Source organism: Nilaparvata lugens, chromosome 2 (assembly GCF_014356525.2).
Source record: "Nilaparvata lugens isolate BPH chromosome 2, ASM1435652v1, whole genome shotgun sequence".
In the NCBI taxonomy this organism is placed as follows: Eukaryota; Metazoa; Arthropoda; class Insecta; order Hemiptera; family Delphacidae; genus Nilaparvata; species Nilaparvata lugens.
The window spans coordinates 44,757,564-44,770,415 of record NC_052505.1 but is presented as its reverse complement, the minus strand read 5'-3'; the positions used below and the strand labels follow the sequence as shown (position 1 = coordinate 44,770,415).

Genomic DNA, 12,852 nt, shown 5'->3' with positions numbered 1-12,852 from the left:
CAAGCATGGCAAATTCAATCAATCATTTCTTGTTTTCTGTTGATCATCCTGTGTTTTCAATATTATAAATATTTGATTAGTTTTCGAGTAGAAGATTTTTTTCGTTGAGCAACATAGATTTGTAATATTGTTTTTCACTATTCAGTGTTGTTTTAAATGAAATAGATGTCATGATATCCAGGTGACATTCACATCTCTTTATTGATCAGCCCTTCAAATTTTTAAAAATCAATGAATTATGTTATGTAGGCAAAACTCCGTTTAGGGTACTTCTCTTATATAGAATTTTCCCACTCACAATAATTTTCCGGATATCTAAGTGGTACATGTAAAGTACCTTTGGTCCCCGGGATGGTCCATTTTCTCAGGAAATTCATATTCGAAATAAATCACAGTATCAGCATGATAACTCAGTCTGCTAATGTTTCTTCTAGTTATTTTTCTCCATTTCACTATGAATGATTTCGATCATGAATCCTGATATTTGTTATTGTATTCAACTCATATATAGAAATACTGCTTATCTTCTGAATCAAGAAGCCTTATATGAGAAGTCTGATGGAAACCCTAAGCTGTTAGGCTATCTGATCAGAGAACCTTTTCTTGTTCAAGAATTTCTATTCAGAAACTATGAATAAGATGAAAATACAGAGCTTGTGAACTTTTAGCATTGGAAATATACACTTCCAAGCATATTCATCATTGTATTAAAGCTTTAATTATTGAATGCTAAGCATCTCAGTCCACTCTAGAATTTGTGAATGGTCACTGGACCACAATCTTCATTCTTCATCAGACATGCGACATGTGACCGCAACCAATGTAGTCCTACTAAACTGAGTGATTCTCGACCACCGATGTTTTCATCATACACGAGTCTGTTATTGCTGAACCCTCACTCCTGCTCTTCAAAAGCACTTGTCAAAATTCACCCTTCACGTCTTCTCCTCATCTTACACATTCTACCCTCTTGCAACCCTCCTGGAGACCCCAATTTTTTACGCCGCACAACCCCGATAACCTCCACCGCTATAATTCAACACTCACTTTTTCTACCTAACGTGAGCAAGACTTAATTCATTTTTCGAACCCTCTTCCACCCAAGGTTTTTGGAGTACCTCATACCCTAACCAGAAAAGGAGTATTGAATATGTACTCTTCTCACAACTTATTAAACTGAGTTCAAATAACAAAAGAGTAGAACCTTTTCCCATTTTTGTATGAATTTTGACACTATTTCTTGTTTTAAGATTGGAATAGTGAGTTGAATTTAGTTGAAGTGCCTGACAAACTGAGTTAAGCTGCAGTTCTAATAATTATTAGAGAATGGAAAATATATAGACAACTGAAATAAATAAGTACCAATTCAAATAGGATATAGTTACAGGAAGAAAGAAAAGCGGAAGAGTAGAGGAATATTGCACAGGGTGCCCACAGGTTGAAAAACAATAATTGTTGGGGGGGGGGGTGTCCCAAAAGAGGTCAGTAGTGTTGAAAATAGCCACTAATGGTGAGGGCTCAGCAATAACAGACTCGTGTGTAATGGAAACATTGATGGTCGAGAATCACTTATAGTGATATTATTGACCGAGCGAAGTGAGGTCTAAGATTCAAGTCGACGGTTTTGCATTTCTTTTTATGTTTATATGTTTTTTGTTTATATTTATGTTCCGCATTTACAGCGAAACGCAGCAATAGATTTTCATGAAATTTGAGAGGTATGTTCCTTTTTGAATTTCGCGTCGACGTATACATACTGTTTTTTGCATTTTAAGGATAATACAAAAAGAAAAGGAGTCTCCTCTGAACGCCAATATTAGAATTATTCATCATAAATCAGCTGTCCAGTGGACTATAATACTACCCGTTAAAAAACATCGAACATCTTGAAAATGTATCTTTCCATCAACGTTAGTAGACAGATGTCTACTAACTTTGTCTTTCCATAAGCTGAGGCCATGATTCTAGTTTGGAGTTAGGAGTTATTGATAGAATACATTTTTTTCACATTTTTCTTTTTTAATCTGATGATTAAAATTGCAACAAATATTATTGAAAAGAAATGGATTTCTAAAATCATCAAAAGTGAGAAATGAAGTTTGTAGGAAATCAGCATTATGGTAGTCTATATTGTTAATTTCAACACACCGATTTTTCACCAACACGAAAACACAGAATGTTCTCTGATGGGTTGATTGGATTGGCGTATCGACGGCAGCCTGACCTGATAACAGCGCTCACACTCACATTCCGGGATTACACGTCACGGTACGATAGGACAGAAAGCTCTATGTTTATTTAGGATTTTTTCTAGACATTTTAAATTCATAAATCATTTATTAATTTTTGAGAAAACATAACAACAGGTCAATGTAACTTACTAAGCGCGAGGTCTACTGTTCACAGAACTAATGTAGTATATTACTTGTTATATTGGTTTAGTATGACAACACTGGTTGCGGTCACATGTCGCATGTCTGATGAAGACTGTGGTTTTGAAGGCAAAGGCAATTCTTTGACGGCAAAGAATGAAGACTGTGGTTCAGTGACCATTCACAAATAATGATTGTGTAGACTGAGATGCTTAGCATTCAACAATTTATTGAAGCTTTAATACAGTCAATTTGAGTATATCTTAGAACTTAGACTATTAATTATTGTTTAACATTTTATAAATAAAAATAGAAATCTAAGTACCCTTATTGATTTTTTTTCAAACTTGTTTCAGCTATTATGATGCCATTGTCATGTGGTAGGAGAAAACAAGTTTTTTGTTTTACATTATATGGATGGGGTTCACATTGATATTTTCTAGATAGAAGTTTGATGTTTTCTTCTGATTACCTCAATCTTGCACAGGTCTCATCTCTAATATCGTACATATCTAATCAATCACTCCAACATAATAAATTGAACGATATCTTCTATATCAGCACACCCCACCATGAAGCCTGTTTTTATATTTTGATTTCACTTATGTATTTTGTGTTGAATTGGATAAAATTATTGATTGATTTGATTGATATCTTGTAAATAATAGTTTGATGTTTTCTCCTGTTCACCTCAAGCTTGCTCTAATCAATTACTCCAACAGAATGAATTGTGTAGGTTACAAACTGTAATCGTTAATCCAATTAACTAATGTTCCTGTATTATATAGTTTATTCTATAATATTTCCTATATGTTTGATCTACTTTTCATTCAGAGAATGTCTTCTTAGGATATCTATTCAGAGTATTTTAATATTTACGTCTCTCCCTCCTTTTATGTATTTTTCTCATATTCCTACTCATTATCTAAACTATATTTCAACCTTCTCCCACTTGAATAATTTTGAAGTTCTTTTTCCTGTTCCTATGACGATTGAGAGCGTAAATGGACAAACTATCCATGGAACAGAAAATGTATACTTTTATGTATTTAAATGTTTGCGAGACAATATGCAAAATTCCAATCTCAATCCTCGTCATTCGAACCCAAGTTAATCGAGAGTTGAGTTGGTCTCAACTACTGTATTCATCTACTGTATCGTGTTTTTACTGAAAACGTGTATCCATGTATGGAAACATACGGCAATGTGAATCCAGATTCGATCGATATTCTATAGCTTTTTACAATCGGTTCCTATCACCAATTGCATGCGTACCATAGCCCAAGTGTGAAAATCGATAACAAAATCACATCCTCTCCAATTGTCCAGATCCAGAGCAGAGCATTCACGTTCTCCAGTAAGGGCGGCTATTGATGAGTGCAGCAATCTGAACATCTTTCGATTGTCACGTACCAAACGAGGCGATGCGGATTAACGATTTCCAGACTGAAAGGGTCCTATTAGCCGGAAAAGGGAATTCCTTCTTTTGTAAGACAGGCTGGAAATACTGCAGTGGAGTCTTACCGCAGTCCATCTTCAGTTCATAAATCGACCTCAGATGCTTTCCTCCAATCTTTTCGGTTCCTTTCACAATTATTGAAACGTACCAACCAGGCTCGGCTTCTCTCAGTGATCGCGGTGTAAAGATGTTCTCGCTAGAATGATTGATGTTGTTGTAAGATGGAAAGACTCTATTCACTATTGATACCTATCGGAGTTCTTTGAATAATTGTGTTCAAGGTGGGTGGTCTATCTATATTTCAATTCAAAATGAGGGTTATTGGGATATTCGAAATTTTAAAAAGAGATGAATAAATGAGACTTAGAAACTACTATGTTAATGAAGTAGTGTATTCATTCCAAATTTAACTAGTGTTTGGATAGGGTGCATTAAAGTATTCGAATATGTGTGAAAGAATAGTTCAAGTTCTGTGTGATTGTCGTTGAGGTTGGAAGGAGAAGGGATTGTCTTCTTTTACAAATATTTAAAAGGAATGAGAGGTTATTCAATTCACTTTATGCTCCAGTACAACAAATTTTGTTTCAATTCTACGTCTTCAAACGACCATCGACAGTGCTGAAACTTGTGCTGGAAATAATAATATAACATCACATTCTTGACAAATGAATAATTAAATTCGAAGACTTTCATTATTTCACTCCACTTTATCATTTTTGTCAGCGCAATTCCATAATAAATAGCTCCCAACAATGTCCCGTTCTCCCCCTGCATGATTCACGTGTTTACCGGCTCTCTGACGAATGAAAGCTGAAAAACAAAGTGAGTGATTTCACGTCAGAGAACAGAGTGACAAGAGGTCTCAGTCGCATTGAAAAGAATGACATTGATTCGTTTTTCATTTTCTGCGCTTGATTTATTTCAATAATTTTGCTTTTCCTGCACACTATCAACGTGAGGGGGGGGTCGCTCAGTGAGGCGCCTCTAACGAGGTTGTGGACTTCCATTTGTCAAGTAGTCAGCAATTTGTTTGTCACAAACACCCTCTTGCGCATTGTTTGACCGCGTTCACCCTAACTCGTTTGACTGATGTTAACCATTCATTCTTACACGGTTGGCGTCAATAGAGTAATGATGGTTGTTATTCAAATGTTTTCTATTCATTGTGTTTTCCAGCTAAATTCAGTAGAAAATTTAGATGTACCTTATTAGAACTTGCAAGGACGATAAGGTGGAAAGCATAGCCACCTTTAATGGAATGCCCTGACCTATTGTGAGATTCACGTTATAGAGTCAGCACCTCATTGACATTGATTTGCTTTCCCAGTCTAGAGATAGATATCTCCTTTTCCAACTCTGCATTGTTGCCATATCATATGTGGGATATTAAGGGATATAATAACTACCAGAATATTTCATATCATCTCCAAAAAAGAATTCGTCACCCGTCTTCTACCCCGACCCTTTTGAAAACTCTGGTGTGGAAACTAAAATTTGTGCACCAAAAAAGTCCAACCAAGTTTTCTGTTGGAAAATGTTTTGATATAAATGAGAAACCCGTCTCCTTTCGCAATATACAAATGTACAAACAATATTATAACTATGTGTAGCCAACCCAAACAAATATGAAAACTCTGTTTTTAAAGCTAGTTTGTGTACAAAAAAAAAGGTTTTCAGTAAGAAAATGTTCTGATATGAATAAGAAATCCGCCTCCCATTGCAATACATAATAAGAGTAAGTAGTCAAACAATTTGGTAAAGAAGCAATGAGTTCACATTCTCCATGAGACCTTGGAGATGCGTATCATAGGTTCAGAGGTGTTTCTTTACTTTTACTTTCTAGATCATAACATTCTTAAACATTATTTCATTAGTTCCTTTACTCATACAAGTATAAGAAGAAATACTGGAAACCATGAACGCAGATTCTCCACATATCTGGGGTGGGGGGAGACTGAATCTATGATATGAAAATTTATTTTTGAATCATGAGAATATACGTTTTTTATAGTTTATTCTATTGAAGTATATTTGATAAGAATAAACTTAATCAATCTCATACCAGATATACCGGAGTGACGAATCACAGCTATCTTATTTAGAAGGCGGTGGAAAAAGGAGACTGGCAACTATGCCGTCCATCGTTTCCACTGACTTTATAGATTGAGTCTCACAATAGCGAAAATGACAAGGTTGTAGGTTCGGTACATGTGTCACCCTGAATTCAAATCATAGGAAGCGAGTGGAAAGTATTGTACAAGATAGTTAAAATGCACTGAAATGTGTATTGCATGCAATGACAGCTTAGTAGCTGAAACCTGATCTCAGACCTACGTTCACAGTGTTGAGTGTTGTCAACTCGTTGGAAATGGTATTTATTAGAAGTGGCTCAGAGGTAAACAGTTTAAAATGTTTCACATCCGATTGACCAGGGCTCATATTTACCATCCTGGTTCTAATGAAGATGGATCAGCTGTTTGCTTAAACCCAGAATTCCCAAATGCGACCATCCCTTCACGCAATCCAAGATTAGCGTTGAACGAAGATGGTGCAGATGGTTCCAAGAATCAAAAGTTTGTTCTAGGCTACTGTAGATACTTCTTCTGCTACTGTGGAAGTTTGTAACTGAAACAATAATGTTATAACGTATTGCGGATCTCTGGCATAACTGATACGGTTCCTATCTCTAACAAGAATATCTGATGGATTATATTCGTTTGAAAGTTGTTTCAGAAATCACTGTGTATTAGACTTGAACAATGAATTTCAATAATACTTCACGACTAAGCCAAAAGAAAATTGTCTAAAAAAACTAAAAGCGTGAAAGCAGAAGGATAAGCTCTGTGCTCTCTTCCTTATGATCACTGGTTTAATTATATTGTTTTTAAATATTTTATTACTTTTTCCAGGTGAGCGATTGCGATGGACTCTTGTGGTGGGCTTTATCAAAGAAAAATACCAGAGAGGTAACTAATAATTCAAGTAATAGATAACTTAGATTACCTTGGTACTCCAACTGAGAATATCTTGAGCCATGAGCTAACGTGGTATTACTTCGGTAATTGAGTTGGATATGGAGAAGAATTGTTGTATCTGTAATCACTGTGATAATATTACTGGTAAGATATTGAACTGCTTTGACTTTGACACCTTAGCTATATTTTCATGCTAAACCACAGACCAACTTACACTATCTTTAAATATATACGTTCAAATCTCCAGTTATTATTAAATTTAACTATTCGTGGAAAAGCGTAATTTTCTATCATCAGATGAATCAAGATTGTATCGAATTTGGTAGCATATAATTCAAAATCTAACTATTCGTGAAATGGCGTAATTTCCTCTCATCAGATAAATCAAGATTTTATCAAATTTGCTAGCATATAATTCAAAATGTGTATTACAAGTGGAATGTTTATCAGTGTTATTTGTTTCAACACAGGATAATTTTCGTCGATCTTACAGATGCAATCAGAGGAGCAGTGGGTATTCTATTTTCTGAACCAATTATTCATAGGAAACTATCTTCGGGTGCGATCAAAAATTGACTGTACGCAGCTCGCTGCCGGGAGCTTTTGATTTATGGCTTAATTATGTAAATGGCGTGGAACCGTGGATGCCCAAGCTGCTGGAAAATATTTTTTCTGACTTAACAGTCGGTGGCTGTCCGATAAAAATAGCGGTATGAGCCAATCAAAACGTGTTAAATGGAATTTACTCAGTTCAACTCTGTGATTCTTTTGTGTTTGGATTCTACATATGATTTTCATGGATCTTAGTAGCTGGAAATATCAGTTGAAGATCAAATCTAGCCGGATTACCAACTAGTTATTGAACTAGAATTCTTCTAGAAAATAATCAATAATAATAAATTATAATACTCTGTGCAGGTATGTCTCCATTGAAACAAAACAAAACGGGCCTACATTGTAGGCTGTTGTTCAAGTGTGTGACTTTACTTAGATTTACTGCATTTTTTTGGAATTCTTATTATGAGATGCTGAAAGAATGATTGAGACATCTAATCAAATAATAGTCATGTTGCACACATGAGCTCCAGGCCATGAGTTCCAGGTGATGGAATTAACTATGATTAGACCTACAGCATTCAGTGGGATCCGAACCTCCAAGAAGCGGTTTTTGAACTCATCAATGGTATTTAGAGAAGTTCCATTCTTGAAGTGGTCATCCTCACAACGGGGGTAGCAGGCTCATGGATCTTGACTTATCAATAGATTGCCCAATCTAATCAGTTGTGCCGAGCACTATTTTTAATTCAGGCCTTTTCCCAAGTTATAATAGTAAATTTAATACGCAATAGACTATAGCCATTATTGTAAGTGAGTTAGCGAAATAAATTATTTTCTCTCTCTATTATGAACGACCATGACTTCGAGTTTCCCATGATAGATATTTAAAAATTGTGGCTCCGAGTCGTCGAGGAATGTAGATTATGGAATTATCTCTAAAACTTAGCCTTCCTGTCGCGACATGGAGTGCGATAAGCTGGTAAACAGCAAGCATTGAAATTATAACTACCGATTTTGCAGTTACTATTTGGTCCAAAGGCTCTAGAAGCCACGCGACGATTGGTCAAATTGATTACCTTCGCCCAATAGGAGGCTTGTTTCTAAATACAGTAGTGGGGGGACTCCCCAGTCGAGAGACCAGATTACGTTTCGGAGGACACTTTGCTAGGAGCACTACGAGAGTAAAGATGTAGTCACTATGTTTCCCCCTTTTTGGGCAGGTTTACAAGTTTATATCATTAGTTAATGTAGGAGCTAGTTTTATTTTTATTAAAGTTTAAATTTTCTAGTAGTGCCATGTCCTGAAAAGTTTAATTGTGTTTCTTCATCATGTACGAATAATTGTTTCTTCAAATAACCGCTAAGGTACGTAAAATAAGGTTAAAATATAATTTAGGGAATTTAATTGATTGAAACTTCCATAAGAGTATTGTATTAACAAAGCCTGTTATTTTTCAAGTTAATAATATTGATTGAGAATAATCCTTTTGATTTTATTAGTGATGGAAGATAATTATAAATTTTTTTCTAAAGAAGTATAGAAAGTTTTCAGTTACGTTACATTTGAGTTATTGTTTCTGGAGATATATTATCGTAGAGTATTGCTGAAAGTCAGGAAGATAGCCTTTAAATTGGAATGAAATTTTTAAGATTATGTTCATATTGAGTTTAAGACTCAATTTTATATTTTTCTGACTGTGTTTTCTCATGGCGTTAAGGCTTTTAACTGAACGCTAATTTATTAAATTATAACAGAACTTTTGAATTATTTGTGAAGAAAGATCCATTAATTCTGATACAAAGAATCAGTAGTTTAAAGATAAAAATCTATATAAAATGAGGATTCAAATAGAATGAGAGAATTTAATTAATTGTAATCAATAGATAACTCCTGTTTTAGCTTTTGATGAATTGTAGGAAGAGTTAGAAATTAATGCTGTAATACATTTATTTACAGCGGTTCATGTGTGTCCCCAAACCAACTTCATTTACCACCCCTTTGGTTCCGCAACTTTATGTAACACCGCTTCAAGACACCCGTTCAGACGACAGGTCTAGGGACGTAAGAGGACGTCGCCGTCAAGCCAAATTCAACCGGTAAAGGTTCACCGCCAAAAACAAGGTACTGTAACCCCGACGATAAAGCAACGTACAGACCAACGAAAGTGCAGTGTAGTGAAACAAAGGTTCATTCGAGAATGTCAATCAAAAGTGGGGATTCAAAATTATTATGAAATGGTTATATGGGTTACTATCGACGAAATTTGGGTTCAACGGGCTTTTCTTTCTTGAGTAATTTCATGTTGAAATTAATTTATTTCATGACTGATATTGTTTGGTTTTGTAACGTATTGCTATCTAAACGGGGATAGTAATGCGCCCCCGAATCAGATGAAGAATGTCAACAAAGTAACATGAAATTGTTGTTTCTGTTGTTCGATTTTAGTGGCCAATGTTTATTGAAGCTGTTTGTATTTTTCAATTATTTCAAATTGTAGTGTTATTCTATAGTATAAACCTATTAAATCAGGCATGGCAAGATTAATTGAAGTTTTCTTGACTCTAGCCCGTTCACCTGCATGAATTAGGTATAGACTCAGGTATTTTCTAGATGTGTCGGCCTATTTCTAAATTCTAAATTTTATTCAAAATTATCTTCTTTATCATCTTTTAAAAAGGTCAGGCACACAGTACTACCCCGAAGCCAATCGCTTACTCATTGTACTGATGCATAGATACTTTATAGACTCTAAAACTTCTTTATATATTCTATTAATATTCAATAAGGAATGTTTCCGTTACTACAAATATCATGATATTATGCTACACTAAATAAGAAATGCAAATTAGTTGCTCACTTCAATCAAGGACTAAACACATAGAGGGTTCCATCTTCTGTGCTTCAACTAAAGATTTCTTGAATTATTATTTTAAAATCATCACGTGTCTCATGCAGACGAGTTATAGAACTTTTTCTCTATTCTGAGTAGGATGACAGTAGCCGAGAAATTAATGTTCTGGAATTGTATAAGAATTTTAAACCCTCGGATGATAATCAATCATTTTAAAACCGCATTTCGTATTGTATGGTCAAATTGATGATATCAAAGAGAATTAAATATTTACAAGTTGTAACTTGTAAATAGTATTGAACAAATTGATATTTCATAGATTTTATAATGTTGACTCATCACTTCAATATTCTTCAGGGATCTCTTCGCAATAAAACACTTCAAGTGAAGGTTGTAGGTGGATAAATATAAACTTTCCTTAGCCTAGTCCAAACCTGTCCATAACGTATGACCTTATTTACGTCTACTCAATTAAATTTATCAGATGGAATGCAACATTGCAACACCGCCTGGATATTTTCGCTGTATGCAATTTGCATCTCAATTATCCACACCCCAATTACATGGTAAAGACCGGGCCCATCGGGTCTTTAAGATTCCTCAGGCTGAAATAAGAAGGATTATTAGTGCAATGGATAATACTGAAACGGGGTGTAATGAAAGGTTTAAACATGATTATATGGAACTGTTTATTTTTTCGCATTCATTTCTTATTTTGGAGCTTCAACTTCATAGTAATACTGAACTTAAACTCAGGAAGAGACTCAACTTAGACATATCTTATGATAAGACTGCCAACAAGAATAGTGTGCCTACACGGTGGAATCGGAGAAAACATGTTTCATACTTTCAAGTGGTTTACATGTGAATCATGTTGTGTGAAAATAAAAATGAATGTTATGAAAGATATATTGAATTTTTTAATTTTATAATATTTAATCAATGCAAATTGTATTGAAGTTATCCTACTAATTGTTTATCAAAGCTCGATAACAAAATCCAAGTCCACTTTATAGAACTATATTCAAGCAAGAAAACATAGGAAAAAGTTGAAAAGTCATCTACTTCCATTAATGAAATTAAGGCCAGATTGATTGGTAGTATCATCAAATAAGACACATGAAATATAGGCTTTTGCATGAACTACCTGGACCAGAACCAGACGAATAGAGACAAGGCTCCCATTTGTAATAATAACTTTAGCAAGAGATGAAAATGACCTGCTAACCTTCATGATTTGAAGAGTAATACAAACAATAATACTAGCCAACTGAAAAGTATTCTGTAAAAACGTTGTGTTTACTGAAACAAACTCAGGTACTCCAATTTGTGCCTAATAGGGTTTAGAGTCGTCATCTTCGGTTCATTCTTGTACGTAGCGGCGCGGAGAGTCTCTCTCTTTCTGCTAAAGGTGTAGCAGAAAAAAATAGAACAATTTCTGAGAAACAAGAATAGAGAAACAAAACACAGAAAATGAAGAGGCGCCTATGGTAAAGAGAGCAGAAGATGAGATGAAAAATATAACAAGTGGGTGGTGAGAAAGAGGAAGTGAGATAGAAGAGAAAAAAATCAATTTGAATGGTGAAGAGAAGTAGAAAGTTGGAGAAGAAAAAGAAGAAGAAGAAGAAGAGAAATAGAAGAAGAAGAAGAGAAGAAGAAGAAAAAGAAGAATAAAAAGAAGAAGAAGAAGAAGAAGAAATGAGTATGGGGAAGAGTTTTGAGAAGAACAAGGGTGGAATTGGTGATGGAAAATAGTTACGAGAAAAGTGGAAGAATAAAGCAAAAATATGTAAGGAAAGAACAAGAAATTGTATGGAGAAGATGAAGAAGTGGAATATGATACATAAGAAAATCGAGTAAAAGCTGAAGAAGAGCAAAAAATCTGAAGAAAAATGGTGGTCGGCATTCTTTGAGTGAGCCCTTGGGCGGCAGCAATCAGAAACCAGCTCCTCAGTCTCCTACTGCCTGCTCCATCTCGCCTGTTTTCGATTTTTTCCACTGCTGCAGTAATCGTCTGCGCTCACAAAATAACAGTAATCACCGAAACATATGCATTAGCGTTGGAGTTGGAGTTGGAAGTGAGGTTAGGTTCTGAGTTGGGAGGTGCGTTTGCCGCTCTCAATCAAGAGACATATTCCTCGTTTGAACGATGTCTCGAGCACTGCTACAGGTGCTATATCTATAGGACTTTAAATTCCTTCAGACCATTATATCTATGTTCAGTTTCCATTATGAATACAGCAATAATATGTATGGTGTAGGGACCGGGTCCCTAGGTGTAGCAGCTAGTCAAGGCAAGGCGCCAATCAAATCTCAGGTGAATGTTTCGACGCGGCAGATGGTGATAATTCCCTTCGGAACTACTTGGGCGGTGTTCACTCTCAGTTTTTCGCTCTGAGTTCCGTGTGGAGTCGTGTGAAGGCAGGAGGATGATAAGTCACCGACAACGAACCTTTCACCAGTTGGCTTATCATGGATTTCAGCTGTTGAAAAGTTTTCGTATACTCTGGGATTTGAAATTAATTTTCTCTGAATATTATTTTTTTAAATTGCGGAGTTCTAAAAAAGAGTTGAGTTGTATCAACTACCTCTTGCACAAAGTATCGATCAGAGTTTGAGGTTGATAAATCCTTCTC

The 12,852-nt window shown here is 35.3% G+C and overlaps 1 protein-coding gene across 4 annotated transcripts in view; it reads left to right on the top strand.

The window, feature by feature from the left end:
* The window catches only part of LOC111048457 (protein prickle), a 357,446-nt gene that overhangs the window by 251,477 nt on the left and 93,117 nt on the right, over positions 1-12,852 (top strand). Inside the window, exon 1 of one of the 4 annotated variants that reach the window (XM_039421300.1) lies at positions 6,741-6,797. The exons of the other annotated variants lie outside the window; for them this stretch is intronic. Coding sequence (XP_039277234.1) covers positions 6,754-6,797 — 44 coding nt within the window. The 5' untranslated portion in view covers positions 6,741-6,753. Of the gene's footprint in view, positions 1-6,740; positions 6,798-12,852 lie in introns of those variants that run through there. 4 annotated transcript variants of the gene reach the window in all.